General features: G+C 34.6%; 1 protein-coding gene across 1 annotated transcript in view; it reads right to left on the bottom strand.

The window, feature by feature from the left end:
- The window catches only part of LOC137391329 (sodium leak channel NALCN-like), a 74,143-nt gene that overhangs the window by 52,955 nt on the left and 1,188 nt on the right, over positions 1-20,000 (bottom strand). Inside the window, exons 2-10 of the mRNA XM_068077768.1 lie at positions 18,680-18,808; positions 17,682-17,774; positions 13,619-13,773; positions 11,055-11,183; positions 8,668-8,819; positions 8,307-8,449; positions 4,358-4,459; positions 2,162-2,389; positions 418-645 (exon numbers count right to left, since the gene is read on the bottom strand). Of these exons, the coding sequence (XP_067933869.1) occupies positions 418-645; positions 2,162-2,389; positions 4,358-4,459; positions 8,307-8,449; positions 8,668-8,819; positions 11,055-11,183; positions 13,619-13,773; positions 17,682-17,774; positions 18,680-18,727 (1,278 nt within the window). The 5' untranslated portion in view covers positions 18,728-18,808. The remainder of the gene's footprint in view (positions 1-417; positions 646-2,161; positions 2,390-4,357; positions 4,460-8,306; positions 8,450-8,667; positions 8,820-11,054; positions 11,184-13,618; positions 13,774-17,681; positions 17,775-18,679; positions 18,809-20,000) is intronic.

Here is a 20,000-nt window from a genome sequence, read left to right as displayed (position 1 = left end):
AAAATCACACACACAAAAGTCTCATGTATTCGCCAATTGAGAATAAAAAATGGAAAAGCTGATGTTGTGAGAGTTGGCATTTTTATTGCGTGTTGTCTATTGTGAAAAGCAGAAAATAACTTGATATTATTAACTGATGTTTAGGTGAAGAGAAACTATTATCTTAAAGTAATCAAAGAACGGCTTATAAAATGTAATAAACTTCCTGTTAAATGTTAAAATCTTAGACTTTTTGTTATTAATTGCTGTAGAAAGAGCAAGTTTCTAAAAAAATTTAGTTAGTACTTAAGTTTAACGATACTTGAAGTAACTAAAGAAATTCAGTGTGAATATGGAGGAATAGGCCAATGTCTAAAGCGAAGATTTCTTGTCTAGTGTTAACACACAGAACTATCTAACATACAGTGGACAACTCACCTTCCAACAGAACTCCTCCAGGACCGGAGAAGCCTTGATCAGCCTAAAGATGCGCAAAACCTGTGCGTAGGTGAAGATTCCTCGGTAACATTCGGGTATCACATTCAATGTTGAAAAGAAAGCAAGCACAAACTCCCACTTATGCCTCATAGGGCGGAAGTATGCCCGTGGACCAAAGACCCAAAGCTTGAGCAGAACTTCCACCACAAACACGGCAGTAAAGGCAACCTACAGCAAACCACTTTTGATAAATTCTACAGTAATTTAGTGAGACCATCTGAATATGACAAAACAATAGAGCAGCAATTTTCAACAGTGGTTATGGTCACATGGTCATATGGTCATATGATCGCATGAAAGACAAAACAAGGATGTGCATTCATGACCTACAACAATGCACTATATACAACCACATAAGCATTGAATTATATCTGTCCTTAAGGTCCATTGACGAATGCCGCGGCGCCTTAGAAGTTTAGACTCAAAACAAAAAAAGCTACAATATCTATAGATATATATTAATAGCATTGACAAAAGTTTTTGAGTACATGACAGTATTTTAATGTGGAAATATGAAAATAACATACCGTAAAACCTGTATTTAAAAGTCACCTTTATTTGAAGGCCACCTCTATTTAAACGCCAATATAGGAGAAGGGTTGAAAAATAGAGCGCCACCCTTTATTTGAAGGCCACGTATATTTAAGCAAAACTTTGACATTCCCCCACGCTAATTAGTAATCAAAGATACCTAACAGGGCATATTGTATTAAAATACCAACGCGTTTTCGATGAACTTGAAGTTTTGTGGGCCAATATTAAATGCATTGATAACGCATCAAACAGGTGAATAAATACACCTGGATCATGGTGCCTGGAGATGTATCATTTGATTTTCAACAGTAAACATTTTATTATTTACCACTAGTCACCATGTTATTTTGTATCATATTTCTTGTAATATAATTGTATGTTGGTTGTCATTTTATCATTCATAATTTATTAAATTATTTTGTGTTAGAATATTTTGTTGGATGTTATCGTTCACTGTTTATTAAATTATCTTATAATGTTATGTTGGGTGTAATGTTATAGTTCATTACTCGCTAAATAAAATTTAACTTCCCAAAATCTTGAGCAGCTAGTTGAAAATTTGAACGCCACCCTTTTATTGAACGTCACCTCTAATTAAACGCCATCATAAAAGAAAGGTTGACAAATAGAATGCCATGGCGTTCAAATAAAGATTTTAGGGAATATGAATGGCTAGTACTCATTTAAGTCTACATGTGGGCTTAACTAGCCATGAGGTGCCAGTCTGAGAGACAAATACAAGCGTATACAGAGACATATAATACAAATATTGAAGCCTCAAAGAGATACAATTATTTTAGTAATAAAAACTAGCTTTTGACAGAGAAGAGAATCTGGTACATTTATTATTAAAGGGAAACAGATCATGACAATGATTTGCAAAACGAACTCAAGTAGTCTTTGTGCCTCAAGGGTGATGAGCAAGAGAGCTGCAGAAATAGCCAATCAGATGAAAAATACCTAGTTTAGACTTAAGTCTGAGTAAACAGTGATAATACTTAAAAAGTTTCGAGGATTCAACTGACTCTGCCGTCAGTCAAGGCACACGGTGTGCAAGTGAACAGACCCACACCAATCAGTGTACACACATGTATGCACACAAGAGTGAACACGAATGGTAGCACAGATACTTGTGAAGTAAATTAGCCACCTGAACATAGTACAGCAAGTCTAGTGGTGCCTTGCCAGCTTTTGGATCCCGCTCTGTCTTGGAATTACGGGTGGCTGCAATGACAGCGTCGAAAAAGATGAGGACCATGAACACCGTGTTGAAGTATGGTGATTTGACAAGTTGCTGCAAATACTGAGGAGCCAGGGCATGGGGTTTTCTCTCATCAAGCGATACAAGCTTCCAATTATCATCCTCACTCTCCAACACCTGCCCATAATTGTCAACATATACATGAACATATTATTGAGTAAAACGAGGTATAGAGTATTGTGATTCAAAATGAAACAACAACGAGAAAATTAAAACCAAACTAATCGGGTGCTAAAACCATACCCTAGTATAGTTAGAGGACCTGATGAGCGCAATTTTAAATTTTATTGAAATCTCTACAAAACAATGCTGTAGTGCAGATGAATTTTGGTAACTATATCTTGTTTTATTCTATCTCCCTTCTGAAGTTGAGCACTTTATACATGAAGTCATCAGAATTAAACTGGTATCATTGAGTAAAATCTATAGGATTGTTTCCTAACAATAAACCAAAAATTCTTTTAGCAATAATACTAAAATATGCAGAGTAGTAGGTGAGCGACCTTTAAACACAGTTTTAACTTCCTATATTTAACATTTAATTTGTAATAAAATGGTTTTACAATGAGTTGATGGATAAAAAAAATCAGCATAGGTATAGAAACAATAAGGTCCACTTACACAGTAGAAACAGGTGCTTCAATTACAGTGCTAAATATCTCAACTAAGGACTCTTTACAACAAATGTAACATTGTCATTTCAAATGAGACAGGCTTTTAATTAAGAAATGTTGAACAAAATTCCTGCGGCTGTTTAGACAATGTTCCCGATACTTCAAGGTTGACTTGCAACAAAATTCACATTACAGTTATTTGGCATCAAAAGATTCAACATGTGTTACTCTGTTGTGTTGAAGGTGCAAAATGTGTGGAAATGTGATTACAAGCTCTTAAAAGCTAAAAAACGAACAGTTAATCGCAGATATCACGAAAACGCTGTAGATCGGAATCCCTTTTCAAAACGGCTCAAATGGGACGTAGATGAACACGATGGGTCTGTTTACACTTTTATGCAACTTTATTCGTCGAGACATTTTCACAAATATACTTCACGCAGTCAATAAAACCATGTCTATTGTCATTATATTTCATCATCATCGTAATGCTGTCATTTTGAGCACTGATATCTCAAAACCTACAGTAAAAATTCGTTTAATTTTTTAACCTTAGCTCGAAGGAGTGCATATCACCAGCTAATAAACATGATGAGCCTGTTGGTCACCTGTGATAGTCGAAAAATGCTGCAGAAATTATTCCCGCTGTTTGGCAGGAAGTATGGGTTACAGGATCAGATTACGACTAGACGATTAGACCAAGCCAAAACAAAGCTGTAAAGTAGTGAGCATCTATATTTGATACAGGCTTTTCTGTAGAACCTGAAGTATTTGTCATAAACTGGTCCTACGAGACGTTTTATATTGAGCCTTTTATTGGCCTTTCAATTCAAGTGATAACATCACGCATCCAAACAATAACCAAAATGTTTGAGAATGTTATCAAAATAAAGAGATTCCAAACTACGGCGTTTTCGTGATGGCTGCGATTAACTGTTCATTTTTGAGCTTTTAAGAGCTTGTAATCCCATTTCCACATATTTTGCACCTACAACACGGCAGAGTAAGATATGGTGAATCTTTTGATACCAAATATCTGTAATGTGAATTTTATCGCAAGTATCAGCTAATTAGCTAGTAACTACCAGGTAAGCATAGCTAATTAGTTCATTACCAGTCCAACGACTGACATTCACCTAGCAAAGTTATAACAAAGGATTGTTCAGAACAAAACTGAATGAATAACTTCCTTGGTCGATATACAACCATCGCTAGTATTATGACTAAATAGCAATGATATATAAACCAAAAGCTTAAAAACCATGTTTGGCCTAGGCCCTAGTGAACCCTTGATGAAGCAATATTAAAACAATTCCTTTTGATGAAAATTTGTGTTTTAAAATATTATATTGAATAGTTATTCGATGAAAGATTTAAACATTAAAAGCTTTCCAATTTTACAAAACAAACAAAAAGGTCACAGCAAGTCTCCAAACACGGCAAATAAATGCAAATGAGGTCGAAAGATTACCATTGATGTTGTTTCTGAGGTTGTCTCAGGAGAGCCCCACATTTGTTGAAACTGTACACGAATCTCAGCAAATGTCTCTATGATGACAGCAATGAAGACATTCTACAAGTGTCAAACATTACATCTAATGTCCTTCAGCTTTTTACATCAACCACGCAAGTGATATCAACTACAGTAATCTCTCATTTTCCGCAATATGGGACCGGCGCCCGCCTCCACAGACAGTATTCACAAACAATTGCTGAGACTAGCAGCTGCTAACGAGTTATTTTATTCATATCATGAGCCCTTCTTGATATTCACTATTTTTGATTGGTGCAGAGTATTTATCTGAGATTGTAGTTTATCTTACCAGGCTCTCTTTAGCGTTGCAAATTTTGGCATGTTCATTCAAAACTAGAAATGGCAAAACCTGAATTGGTTGTGTTTTACTGCCAAATAAAATCTTCCATTTTCAGCTACTCGTTTTATAACTTATGAATTAATCAATATTTTCAAAGTTGCTTTTGAATTTATGGTTTTGTAGCATTTATTCCTAAGATTAAAGAGCTATCATTGATTTCAATCCAGCACATTGTTTTTGATGGAGTTTTTGGATGCGCAACTTCTTGCAACTTTGATCAAAATTTGAATCACTTCTTTATTCTCAAAGTTATGCAGCAGTTTGTAACTGAATGTAAACCTAAGACAGTTTGGTTAGTTATGCATGTTTGGGCCATGAGCCAAACAATAATAAAGTTAATTACAAAGAAAAAATGATTGTGAAACTTTTTAAAAGTTTGTAAGCTTTGTTCAGCCATTGGTGTGACCTAATCTACATTTAGTCTCCAACATTGATTCGGTTTCTATAAAAAGAATTTGTGAAAAACACTTTTATTAATGTGAGGAAAAAAAACATACACTTCATTTTACTACTACTTTATAATTTGCATATATACTATCCTTATGGCTAGCTAATCACTGCAGAAATACACTCACAATTTGGTGATAAGAGAGGCTTTATTTTAAAACTGAACAAAATGTGCTTGTTATTATTGACAAAGTTTAGCAAGAAGGCAGCATGTGTGAAAACTATAATTATCCTCAACTTAGTTCAAAAGATAGTTCAGCATGAGCTAGGAAAAAGTTGTTACAATGCTACCATTTACATGCATGAGTGTTTCTTGCCTAGAAAGTGTTTTGGTTTTTGCCTTGTAACTTGAGTATTGCATGTCAAATTGTGTGCTCCCTGTTAACTGGTGTGCTTCCTGTTAACTTATGTGCTCCTTGTTAACTGGTGTGCTCCCTGTTAACTAATGTGCTCCCTGTTAACTGGTGTGCTCCCTGTTAACTTGTGTGTTCTCTGTTAACTTGTGTGCTCCCTGTTAACTGGTGTGCTCCCTGTTAACTGGTGTGCTCCCTGTTAACTTGTGTGCTCCTTGTTAACTGGTGTGCTCCCTGTTAACTAGTGTGCTCCTTGTTAACTTGTGTGTTCTCTGTTAACTTGTGTGTTCCTTGTTAACTGGTGTGCTCCCTGTTAACTTGTGTGCTCCCAGTTAACTTGTGTGCTCCCAGTTAACTTGTGTGCTCCCTGTTAACTTATATGCTCCCTGTTAACTTGTGTGCTCCCTGTTAGCTTGTGTAACTGGTGTGCTCTCTGTTAACTTGTGTTTCCCCTGCTAACTTGTGTATTCTTTATTAACTTGTGTGCACTTGCGTGAGTTAAATAACTGTAATCTTGGTGAAATCAAAACTTAATTTTCTTGCAAAGAATTGTACGGGCTTGAATACGATTTAGGCAGGAATAAGTTGGATGGTATTTCAAATCTATAAAACTTCAAACACTTCAGATTTAGCTTTTGACTTTGGTAAATTTGAGACAGTTACAATAGTAGATACTTTGTCAGCGTGATTCATGAAGGCCTTTAAATCGTTAGGAAATGGTTAAAAACAATTACGTGATTCAGCGATACCAAATTTTTAATTAATGCAAATGGTATGAATTTGTTTATCAAGATTTGGTTGAGCCCGAGAAGACATTTCCAAAAGGACTAATATACTGATCCATACTGTAATGAAGTAGGGGTGGTGTACGTTAAATATATTAATAGGCCCATTGTCTTTGTCTCCGTTATTCAACAATAATTAATTTGCATGAATTTTTTATCTTATAACAACTCCAAGTTAGAACTAATTAAAGTGGCTAAAAGTTGGATAGCAAACTAAAGTAACAAGAAGTGAAACAAACTTTTTTTACTAGGAAACGGAAGAGGTAGACAAACAATGGGCGCTTGACAAGACAGCCGTAACTTGAAAGTAGTCTATTTTAGACTATAGTATAATATAATAGTACTTGTCAGTTACCCCCAAATTGAAGCCAATACTGAAGCTTGCTTATGCTATGAGGTCTAAAATAATAAATCAAGCGCATGATGAAAACTGTCAGACGTAACTGTAAGAGGATTTCAAGAACACCAACAACTCTCAGCAGTCTTAGCTAACACTAAATAGTAGGTATCAGTTAAAAAAAACTCTGAAAAATATACAAATTTCAAGAGGGCTGTATATACCTTTATATGCACATGTTTGGAGCAAACCTTCTCAGAAATAAAAATAAACTCTATGCCTTTGAGTTAGATATACAGTATATCGCACATTTAATAATAATGGTTAATAATAATCGTTTTAATGATAAATCAAACGATAATTCTATTTATGTGCAGGAGTAGTAAAGAAAATAGATAGACCCCTATATAACAGTAGCTTATGAGAGTACTTGCACAGCCACAATTCCAAAACTAAAAATAAACTTCTAAATGGTTCTTTCTCAGAAATACATTCTTTTACACTATTCATAACAAGTCACATTTTATTGTGGCAGTTTTGTGCAAGAAAACTTCTCATTAAATTTACAAAAAAATAAGATGTGTAAAATTATGCCTAAAACATGTACAGTCAAACATGGATAACTCGAACTTCACGGGACCGAGCGAAAGTGTTCGAATTATCAGAGCGTTCAAGTTATCAGAGCACTGTCACAAGTCCATGTTTTTACTTATTTATTAGTAGATACATGTACATATACAATCTATAATATAAATCAAAAGCACAAATGGCTTGTTTCAAATTAAATGCTTCTAATGTAAAGTTTAAAACGTTTTTATCAAAAAGTATAGAGATTTTTCTATCACTTGAGATTGGTTTGTTGTTTGAGGTGATGTTATTGCCAGGACGTTTTTTAGATTGACATTGCCAAAACTTGATCGTTGTTGAAATGCTCAAAAGAAAAGACATCTTTTTCTTTCGAGCGTTTTACCCACGATCAATTTTGTCGATTTTTCTTGAAGTTTATGCAAAGATTACCTCACTTTACCTTGCTTCCGAAGGGCGATCGCTAAGCTGATGTTTGGTATAAATCAAATTTCACCAAACCTTTAGAAAAGTCGTTGACAAAAATATTTTGCCGATGGTTGTAATAACGACGCTTATGAATTACGAAAAGTTGAGGTTTACCTCTATGGCTTGGAATAAAGTGATTTTCTAAAGCGATAACAACCGTTTCGGTAGCCGTTGGGCAAAAAACAGTTCGAGTTAACAGTGTTCAGTTCGAGTTATCTATAGCAATTTATCATTACGTGGGAACGGACCAAAGAAACCATTCAAATTAACCATGTGTTTGCGCTATCCGTGGGCGAGTTATCCATGTTTGACTGTATTTGTATCTACAATTCTACATCATATTGATTTTCGGAAATGGAGTGCAACTCGAAAGTAAACTTGTAAGATTTTATAATTGTTGTTATTCCAAGACCTTTTTCCAATAAAAAAATGAACTGTTTTTCAATTATTCATCAGAATGCTATCAAATGCGGTTTATGAAAAGAATGAAAACGGATAAAATCTCACTTAAACCATGTATTTAAATGCACTTTCTTCAAATCTAGACCTCTTATAAAGTTTGTAAGCATACCTTCACAAGCCAGGCAAGGAAGAATATCAAGGTTACAAAGTATATGCCTGATTTCCACGGGTCGAGAGTGTCTATTGTCTGATACATAACATTGCTCCAGCCTTCTTGTGATGCCGCATTGTACACGGAAAAGAAACTTATTACTGCAAGAACCACATACAAGAAATCAGGAGTTGCCATTTCTCATGCCAAATGGGATAACTAAAGCACAACCAAGCAAGTAGAATGCTGAAAGTGTATGTTGCAGTAGTAGTGTTTGGAAGTTAGAATTATCTCCCCGTGCTATGCATTGAGCTAATGAGTACAATAAAGATGAGAAAAAAGTCAATGGTGTGAAGAATTGTGTCACAGAATAGCTTACGAAAGTTGGAGAAGGTGCTGTAACCGGTCACTGAGGGGTCGTCTTTAATTTCCACACACTTCATATTAACAGGACACTTGTAACCATAATCTGAGTATTCTCTCGGAGAACATGGCGCATCTGGTATGGCCAGGTCATCAACTGTGATTTCGCTGTAACATTCAGCTAATAATGTAACTTCTTGCTAATATATCTAAGCCTGGCCAGCGTTTGCCACATCATAAACAGCACGTAGCTACAGCATGCATTTATGAGTGGCTGTATGCAGTATGCTATCAACCGTATTTATGAATGACCTGTGACAAGAGAACTTACGTTTTTTTTAATATTTATTTGATCTTCTAGTCTTTGTTAAGACCAATTTAAATTTAGCTTTAGTACAATAACATATTTAACTAGGATGAGCTGCACATTTTTCTAACTGAGAAGCAAGAATTATATAAGCCGGTGTAAAAAATTGGTTATTTATAGGCAAAAATAAGAAATTCCGATTTTTTACATGAAGCCATGTTTTAAACCGTTAAAACTAAGCAGTGACAAAATCAGGACTTTCAAAATGGTGCACCTTTTGACATCTAGATACAAAAATTCCTTTCCCATGAGTTGCAAGGATTGTGGCAACCACTAGAGTCGACTACTAGCAGTGCGTCAGTGAGCAATAAAGGACTTGTAAAGTGATTAATAGAGGTGACCAATGAGGTTAACCAACAGATGACAGCGACTATAAGATGCCATAGATTATAAAAAACAGATTATCTGTTAGAACAAGTATATATTGACTACTTTGTTGACTTGTACGTGCATTAGGCCATGCATTTTGCCAAAAGCCAAAAGCATTGTTAATGTACGACTAGCAAAAGCTGGATGCAAGTATGATGAGCTCACCTTGACAAACAAATGTACTCCAGCTGAGAATAAACCTACGACCATGAAGCTAACAGCCTTGAATCTAGCTGCTGAGATATCTGCCACACATCATTTACTTGTACAACAATATTCTAATAAATAAGTTAAAAAAGAGTTGATGCGATTTAGGTTTCCACGATGGCTTTCATAAATGCTGATGCGTAAGTCTCATCTCAGCTGGCTTCATATTAGGGAGCTCAGATACCAAAAGTTTTTTATAGCACAGTATAAGATGCGGGAGATGGTCAAAACAGCAGTAAGTGAACTTGACCAATCAAAAAGTATCACCAGCAGCTTGCAAAGGTCTATTGGCCAATTTTACTCATAAAGTATAAGCATGAGTAATTTACCATAGTTTCGATCAATCTGCTAAATCTTTTACAGGCTGCTAGCCATCACTTTTTAAAAAAGATTGGTGCAGATTCCTTGAGGCAAATGAAAATTAGGCTTCCTTGCGTCTTTAGGTCCATAACTTTAAGCCTGTTGACATTAATGGTCAGCCAGGTGTCAAACCGTGTTGTACTTTGGGAAATGTTTAGCTGGATCATATACGGTACATTCGCCCATATCATGCATTTTTTACAATAAACAGCGACAAACGTGAACCAAGCTTTAGATTCATGGATGTTCTTAAGACTCCTTTGTGTATGGAGTACACGTGCAGAGTGTGCCTACACTTCCAAATTGCAAAAGAATCAAGCAAGTGTTTCTCACGATTACAGTGCACCATTGTATGCAACAGTCCGCAATAATTAAGTTGAAGAGACCTCATAATCAATAGGAAAGTGCAACACAATTTAAAACAGCCCATTTTTAGGTTACAGTAACCAACTGTTTGCTGGATACCAGAGGCTAAATCTCTAATCAAGATGGATATTACTGCGTCAATCACATCTCGTTGAAAGTGACACACAGACGACAGCTCCAAGTCAGTTGCTACACATAGGCCTCAGCAATCGCTCATCACATCCCTCATTCAATTATAGATATTGAATCCTATGTGCCACTGAAAGGCACAAGTAGGTAGTACAGAAGTACCGAAAAATAAATTTTAACGCAGCCTGACACTAAAATCTTCAGCTAAAATTGAATTTGTCGCTGTTAGTTGTCCATCATAGGTATATATTCAAACTTTGGCTTGGAAATTTTTTAACAAAAAGAGAGTAAATTTGTGCAAATATTTGTCTCTACATGCGTATGAAGATATTTTAAATAAACTATGTCTAAAATCTTTCAGAAGATTTCAGTTTTTCAAGTAAAAGTAAAAAAAGCTAACAGAAACTTAACTAATATGTTTGTTTTATATTCTTTTGCTCTCTCACATGATTATAATGCTTCAACAATTTTCAATCATCATGTGATGGAAATGACTTAGTGAGTAGAGACAAATTTTCCATTGTAAACTGAAAAATTCCTATGCTGAGGTAATCACAAGATGAAGTTAAGTTTCTAATTAAAACTGAGAAAGTCTTGGCGCTTACCTTGTGTTAGTCTCCTTTAGCACACAATGGTACTTGAGAGCACCAAAGAACTGGACTCCAAGGATTCCATAGAAAGACATGAAGAAAAGGAAAAAGAGGGTTACATTGTAGATCTGTTGACTCGAGCGCCTGAGAAAATACAGCATATGTAAGTATACGCACTGTATCGTCACTGTATAGCTATTGTAAAGCTAGTGGATAGCTAGTCTATAGCTAGTGTATAGCCAGTGTACAGCAAATGTATAGCCATACATATAGTTATACTAATATCATGACTGTAGTACTAGTAGCTATAGCTATACTAGTATTATGACTATTATATATCGTACTAGTAGCTACAGTTATACTAGCATCCTGATCATGCTACTAGCAGCTTTTACCAATAGGTTGTTTATTATTGCCATATGCATTGTATTTTTGTTCTTGAATACGCTGGAATCCTTCTCTTACTCAGCAAACCCCCGATTCCTTACATAAGTGTATTACAAGACTCAATAGATGTCCTAGGTGTATACACGGACTCTACAATTACAAGAAACCAGTCCAGTAAGCTCATAGTTTATAGAGCTTGATAATCAATATTCAACTGCTGATAAGAGCGTTAATTGAAATAATTACAACGTGACGGCTAATAGTGAAGCAAGATTGTGTCCGACAACTCGCATCATCACGCAAGTTGTTGGAGCAATCAAATGCGACAGAGAGATTTCATGATATTGGGATAAATGTATTTAGTTTTGGCACACGTATAATGAAAAATTAGTCATCTTCGCTCCGTAAGAAATACTGACTTATCTTTGATACATTACTTAAAAACTTGTCAGTCACTTTAATTAATCACTTTATTAACCAATTTAAGGGAAAACAGTAATATTCTGAAAGCGATATGATAAGTACTGAACTCCCAGCAGAACACCAACCTAACTGCTTTTTAATGAGATATAATGAATAAAAAACAATTAACTGATCTCACCTGCTTATTTCAAGCAGACATTTTAACATATTATAAAAGCTATGGAGACTCACAATGAAGATGTACTACAGTAATATCAGATATTTAAACTTTATAATGGCTACTGTTACATGTGAATAGATCCGGTAATAGCTAGAGGTAACCGAAATCACTACAAACAACAGCAAGCTGTAATTTATAGCAATATGTTGTCTAAAGTAATTTGCTAGAATGGCGAGCTGAGACATTAGTGACAACTATAGCTAACATAAGTTAAAGATAGCTATGATTGCTAGCCATAACTACATGTATCATCTTCAGTCACTATAAATTTGAGCTATACAAGTGACGCAGTTTCAATGCAAGTTAACCACAAATGCACAAGTGTGGTTAGAATAACTAGCCATAACAGATTTAAAATGGAGATATAAAGTTAAAAACAAGTTTGCTAAAATAGCTAACTACAAAAAGCAAAGTGTAAGTTATGGCCACTAAACACAACAACTAGTTACAAAACCTAGATACAATTTGTAGCTGTAAAGCTGGATATAAAAATTTGTCAGAACCGTTTGCTAACAGCAAATCAAAGCCAAAATTATTAGTGGTAACCACCATTTGAAATGCTAGGCGGAACAGCTGACTATCTCAGGATGCCATAAAAGATTATCAGAACATTTTGCTATAATATCTCACAAGAACAGCTTTATATAACTGGTGACAAGAACAGGTTGCAGGGGCGGATTTACTGTGGTGCATATGGTGCAAATGCACCACCCTAAATATGGCAAAAAAATTTTTAAAAAGATTTAAAATCCATCAAGAATTGAGTGAATTACATTTCATTTCACTGAGAACATTCTTTGGGAGGAAACAAACAAAAATGGCCTAGTAGGGCTCGTTATAACGATCAAGTTTTAATAACCCCGACCTGAATTTGTTTAGCTTATAAACAAATGAGGGTGGTCCCAATAGACATTCCTAATTGAGCCACAACTTTTTTTAATGAAGTACTACAAGCAATTTTAAAAGCAAATTGTCTCAGATGTAAGGCAAAAAACAAACTTTGGATCATTTCTTTCAACAAAACAACTCCGAAAAGTAGGCCTACTATGTCTGTTTTTAAGATGGTTGTGTAGCTAATAGCTAATGTTATTGCACAATTGTTTGTTAACTTTCTGTTTACATGTGATCTTGATATACATAGTACAATAAACTTTATAAAACACCAATTTGATTAATCATATGTAATGGCAATTTTTACCTCTAAACTTGCTGTTTGCTGCAAACAAATGATTACACTTTTTGGACTCAAACACACCTCTTCATTCTAAGATGCCTAAATTTCAAAAAGCTCCGCCGTCGCGGGGCCAGACAATTAACACAAATTTTTCACCACCCACTTTTTTTTCTTAGATCCACCCCTGGGTTGTTATAATAGTTCACTATAACGACTTACTATAAAAGTACACTAGAACAGGTTGCTATATGAGCTGACTATAGCAACTTGCTATAATAACTGACTAAAGAAGGTTACTATGATAATTCACTATAGAGCTTTTTACAAAATCCAGCAAGTTTTGAGTAAGTAACTTTGCTTTCACAGCTCACTTACTTGAGGATTTGACTAATACGAGCTGTGGGAAGTTTTATGGTCAGCAGGAGCCTGAAAATCCTCACAAAGATGAGTGGTCGAGGAGATCGAGCAATACCAAACCACACAAACTTTTTAGTCACCTCCCTAGAACTGGCACTTTGAAAACCTATTATCTAAAAAGTGACAGGTTTGCCTTTTAGAAAATAAGCTTTTGCTATAAAATAGATCTGTATTCCACCAGCAATGAGGTGTCTGCGATAACAATAACAAATTTACGGTGTCATAAAAGCAATGAGTACTTTTACAGAAAAGAATAACCTTTACAGACATCGAAAAAGCTAGAATCCCACATAACTAGGAACAAACATTATTCCACATGACAGAGCTGTGATTTCGTGCTAAAGAGCAATAATTACTTTTACAGTGATGAACTATGTGTACTATCATGGCAAATAATTAATTGTAACCCCCTTTGAAGCCTTGAGGATCATTCTTTGCCCCACATATATGCCACCGTACACATGAGATTCAACAAGAGTGTCTCGCAAATAATTGTCTATTACCATAAAACTTCTAATTAAACGCCATGGCACTCTAAATCTCAACCCTTCTTCTCTAGTGGTGGTCAATTGGATGTGGCATTCAAACAGAGGCTCGCGGTATATTTTTCAAACGGCTCGTCAGAATTTTGGAAAGATAAATTTAGGCCTTTTACGGGCGAAATGAATGTCGCCTATATGTTGCCCTCTTCTTCCGGTGAAGCAATGTTAAACTTTTTAGATGCAATAAATCTGCTAACTTACCTCTACCTTGTCAAATATCTCTAAATAAAATATGCATTAGGAAGCCAAGAAATATCTCTACCAGTTGTGATCTATTGCTTGCAATTTATCTGCGATGATATTATAGCCTGTGTCTTGCAATTTGTTAGAGCTTTCAATTTTTTATTTCATTCTAAATTTGAAAGCACATTTTTATTTTATATTCATATTTAACAATGTTGAATAAAAGCTCAGTGCACTCATTGATATGTTTGATAGTTTGCAGCTGAAACTAGCTTTTTACGTGCAATAGGAGAGGAGTTATGAGCATCGATCCATTGCAAACCGTGTTAAGATAACCGCAAGGATGGTATCAAATAATGTTACAAATCTGCAAATTTATAAGTTATATAATGATATCTTGACCAAATGCTACAAATATATATTCATGACCAAGTGATATAAAAATGAGCCATACTTATTTTACATGCAGAGACAAAATTAACATTTTCAAACCAAAAATATTTGCATTGTTTGCTCGGATAGCGGCATTCTGATTGTTGCTTTCAATGAACCGAACGTCTTCTAGTTGTCTAATACCTTCCACAATGTCTTGTGACCTCAACTCCTCTTCTACACTGATGAACTAGTCGACATTAGCGTCCAAACAAATTTTTGGAAGAGCAATACTTTTACGCATTGCATTTACCACAAATGCAATGCATAAAAGTTTTGCTCGCTAAACGCAACCTTGACCCTAAAACTAGTTGTTCATCTACCATCATAAATTTAAACCATTTTTTATATACCTACATGTACTTTTGAAGTATCAGGACGGCGTTAAACAAGAACTACTATTAGCCTGAGACAGTGATTAATTATTTCTATAGCAATGATTTCAAAGTTTTCACGAAAAAAAAATGAAAAGATTTAGAATTGGACAACGAGAGAACTAATTTTTATTGATATGAACAATTCATTATTAATACGATTTTGTGGACACTTTTCTACTGATCAATTGATATTTTGGGCTCGTAAAGATAAAATAATGTCAAGGTGGCGTTCAATTAGAGGTGGCGTTCATTTAGAGGTTTTATGGAAACCTGACTATTGTATATGGAACGCGATTATTTAATACTAAGTGAAAAACTTACATCAAAAACATGACAAACAAACCACAGAAAAATAAACAGTGTCCAGAGTATTTTCTAAACAAATAGCAAAATAGATTGTTACAAATGTTATCCGATTCTTCCAGCATCCTATAACAAGAATTAAGATAGCATTTCACTTGTTACCAAAAGCAAGCAATTTCTGACAAACTAACATGAAAAAAACATTAAAAAATATACAGTATAAGCAAATAAAGTTTATAAACTTTGCAGCAAACAAACAAAAAACTGCATGGTATCGTCTCAACTTTTTCTTGCACTAAACACTAACGGTTTGAGAGCCACTGCTTATTACATAATCAGCTATATTACCAACATGCAGCTAACAGCTACATATAATAGTCGAATATCAAATATAGCAGTCAAAGATATTCTTAAACACCAACTAACAGGTGCATGAAGCAGCGAATAGTTCTAGTGCTCTTTGTTGCCAATGCTTTGCTGCCAATGTTTTACTGCTAACTCCTTTTGCCTCAAAGGCTACTGCTTAACGCCAACATAAGAGAAGTTTTGGTGGAGAATGAAAAATAGCTATTGATATGTTGCTCAAACACCATGAGAATTGTCATTCAAATCCTTTGTCACTCTATTGATTTTAGTATTTATACCTAGCTATCACGTCTACGAAATTTCACCAAGAGTCATTCTTGTTATCTTCTCGGAGACACATAAATATCCATAGTGACAGAATTTTGGTTTGCTCAATATTGTTTCTTCCATATTAGCTTATGTGTAAAAACCAGCAAACTTGAAGTTTAAACTGAAGAATTCTAAAAGAGAGTAAAAAGCATAGTTAGTCAGTAATGATAATAAGTGAAGCCAAACCGCGGAGTGCAAAAAGATTTGGACCCAAAATAATTAGGAGCCAAAAGATCGGGGTAAAAGAAATGGGACCAAACCAACCCATTCCAGAAGTAACCTAATTGTATTGATTAAATTGTTTTAACCAGAAGTCAATAAAGATAAAACATTTTATAAAATCTATATATAGCGGTAACAAGCAATGAGAGTTTTGTATTAATAAAAAATGATACACAGTAAAGATGCTGTAACTCTAAAAATTTCCTTTATTGTTCAACTTGCTTCAGAATTTGCTAGTTTTAGCCTCACAATATCTAAAATATGCTTTTATCCAAAAATTAAAACAATCAAATAATTTTAGCTGAAAATAAAATTGTGTTCAAGTCATTTGAAAAAAAATAGGTCCTTAAACCTAAAACTGTAATTTATTATGCTATCAAAGATATAGAGTTGAAGCTCGCATGTAATACTAGTAACTAGAACGAGTGGGGCATAAAATACGTCAATTACTATGTTTCTATACAGTGAGACACTCTCATATGATGTCCCAACGCCATCATAGAAACAGTTGGGTCACTCACATTCTGTCATGATTCAGTGTCGCTGTTTGGAAGTGAAAGACCCGCATGATGTGCCATAGAAATGGTCTTAGCGACCCACGGCCTCACACTTGTGTGTTTGCATACGTCATCTTATCCTGTTGTTTCATAGGAATACATATGGTTGTGCGATGCCCTCAAATAAGGCATCGCACAACCATTGCTCTGCTATATCACCCTATGAACACATGATCCGTCATCCAGGTGTCACTGCACTATCGCTGTATGGGGAACTACCGGTAAGTATATAACAGGCTTAAAAACTAATGTACGTGTGATGCAAGAGTACTTTCATTCAGCCAGCTAGCAATGGCCAACAGCAAGTGAAGTGCCTTTCTTTTTTAGCGAAGAATTTTTCATGAACAGCATTTTCGAAGTGTTTAACCTATCTCGAGTCGTTCAGCAAGGATTTTACAAAGGTTTTGTAGCATCGATTCATTAGCCACTTTTGAAAAAAGACCTTTATCCGTTAAAAATCTCATTTTGAATTTAAAAAAATTACATAACAAATAAAAAGTTACATCCAAAACTAAAATTATTTTAAATAATCGAAGATTGCATTTTAAATAACAAATTACAGTTTAAATAATTATGTATTTGGTTTCTATTGAAACTTAGTGCATATATTTATTGCAAACTAGGATGGTACAAGTGGATCTAATGCAGCCGTTTTTAATTGTGATTCACTTCAGTAAATCGATACAATTTCTACAGTGTTATGTAAAAAAAACTTTGAGAATTATGTTACCTGAACAACATGTAGAACAACAGAGATGAAGAGAAACAAAACCATTGTCGTCTCAAATCTGCACCAGCGATCCCTGAGATATGCATTTTTACCCTACAAAAGCAGATAACTCTTAGGTTTACAGGCTTGTTTTGCGCACATACAGTCAACCTTGATATATGAAGGATATCTGCTTCAACATTATCTGTTTGTATGTTGGAACCATTGCAAGTTGGAGCAAATATTCATATCGGAATACTTTGTATTTAGTGTAATTGGTTAAAGAGCCAGAAGTGCGACAATAACTGCTTCAAGTAATTACATATAGAATTAAAACAAATGCATTATATAAAACAATGTTAGAAACTATATATATAAACCTAAATTTTATATAAAACTTAAATAAATGAAGTTATAATCAGTAAAAAAGGTTATTATTGCGAGTTCTCTTTTGAGAGACGTGAACTAAAGCCTACTAAAGTGGTACTGCTCAGAATCGGTGACAGAGTGAGTGTAAAAGACACGCAGTATAACATACCCTAACTTACCCTAGAAACAGACTGAATAGATTAATTTGTGTCTCTATTATTTTTAACTATGATTTTCAATTTCGACCAGATTGTTTAACTTTTGCTCACAAAAATGTAATGCGTCCAGAACATTTGGATGTCATATGTTGACAATCATTTTTTATATTAGGACAAATATTCGGGCAAATATTGGCTCAAACTTTTTGTCGTATACAAAAGAATTGTATATAGAGAATATTGCAAACTTAGGTTTTACTATTTCAGTATTAAAAAATTAATTTTGAACCAATACATTTAGCAATATTTGACGCACATCAAATTCAAGGAATGCACAATGTACAAGTCTTTTAGTTCAAACAACAGAAAATAAAAGCACACTCTATGGGTAAATTTAAGGGGCGATTGAATATTCTCCCATTTCTTGAGCTGTACCAAAGGCTACAATTTCATAGAGCTCATTGTATGACAGACCAACATGATGCCCCTTACCTTGATTCTTGCAGTGATGAGACCAAGCCGAGAGATCTTCACAACCATCTCGCAAGTAAAGACAGCGAGTATGACGATGTCAACAGCAAATGTGATGTAAATGAGTTTGTATTTGAGTAGACTTTCTTGCTGCAGGCAAATAGTTGTTAGCCATTAGCACATTGGAGCAAAGGCTATTCAATCGCATCTTTGAGCAACATAGTCTTGCAACAGAGAGACAAGTATTAGTCATTCACCTATGGAAGCAAAAGCTATGAATGATAACAGATGAAAATATTTTGAAAAACAAAGGCTGCCAACTTTAATTAAATACTGATCTTATAAATTAAGTTTAGTTGAAGTTATGAGGAAGGAAAAAGACTAAATTTGAATGAAAATGGACTTAAAAAATTATTAAAAAGGAAACTTAAGCAGTCTGACAAGCTCTTGACAATTCATTCAGGATGATAAAGTAAACTCATGCTTTTTACAGGAAGTTAAAATGCTGGGATGAGAAAAATTTAACCAATTCAGAAAAAATTTCACCTAATTTTTAATCAACCATCTTTGAAGACACTGCTAGTCATAAAAAGTGGTGTGACAATGCACAAGTTTATAAACTTTTACATATGCCAATTTATGCGAGAGTGGTGTAATATTGTTCCTATTGATACACAGCAGCAGTTTATAAACTTTTACATATGCCAATTTATGCGAGAGTGGGGTAATATTGTTCCTATTGATACACAGCAGCAGTTTATAAACTTTTACATATGCCAATTTATGTGAGAGTGGTGTAATATTGTTCCTATTGATACACAGCAGCGGTTTATAAACTTTTACATATGCCAATTTATGCGAGAGTGGTGTAATATTGTTCCTATTGATACACAGCAGCAGTTTATAAACTTTTACATATGCCAATTTATGCGAGAGTGGTGTAATATTGTTCCTATTGATACACAGCAGCAGTTTATAAACTTTTACATATGCCAATTTATGCGAGAGTGGTGTAATATTGTTCCTATTGATACACAGCAGCGGTTTATAAACTTTTACATATGCCAATTTATGCGAGAGTGGGGTAATATTGTTCCTATTGATACACAGCAGCAGTTTATAAACTTTTGCATATGCCAATTTATGCGAGAGTGGGGTAATATTGTTCCTATTGATACACAGCAGCATTTAAAAGACTTGGATTTTTGAAGTTCTCCAACATTCAGCTACAAACTACCATTGTAGCATGATTCGGTCACATGACAACTTAAATAAATTTATACAAAATCCTTGGGCAAAAGAAAACAGCATGATATCAATGCATTGTTAATAGCATTTAACT

Source organism: Watersipora subatra, chromosome 3, assembly GCF_963576615.1.
Source record: "Watersipora subatra chromosome 3, tzWatSuba1.1, whole genome shotgun sequence".
NCBI classification, from domain to species: domain Eukaryota; kingdom Metazoa; phylum Bryozoa; class Gymnolaemata; order Cheilostomatida; family Watersiporidae; genus Watersipora; species Watersipora subatra.
This window is presented reverse-complemented; position numbering and strand designations above follow the sequence as displayed.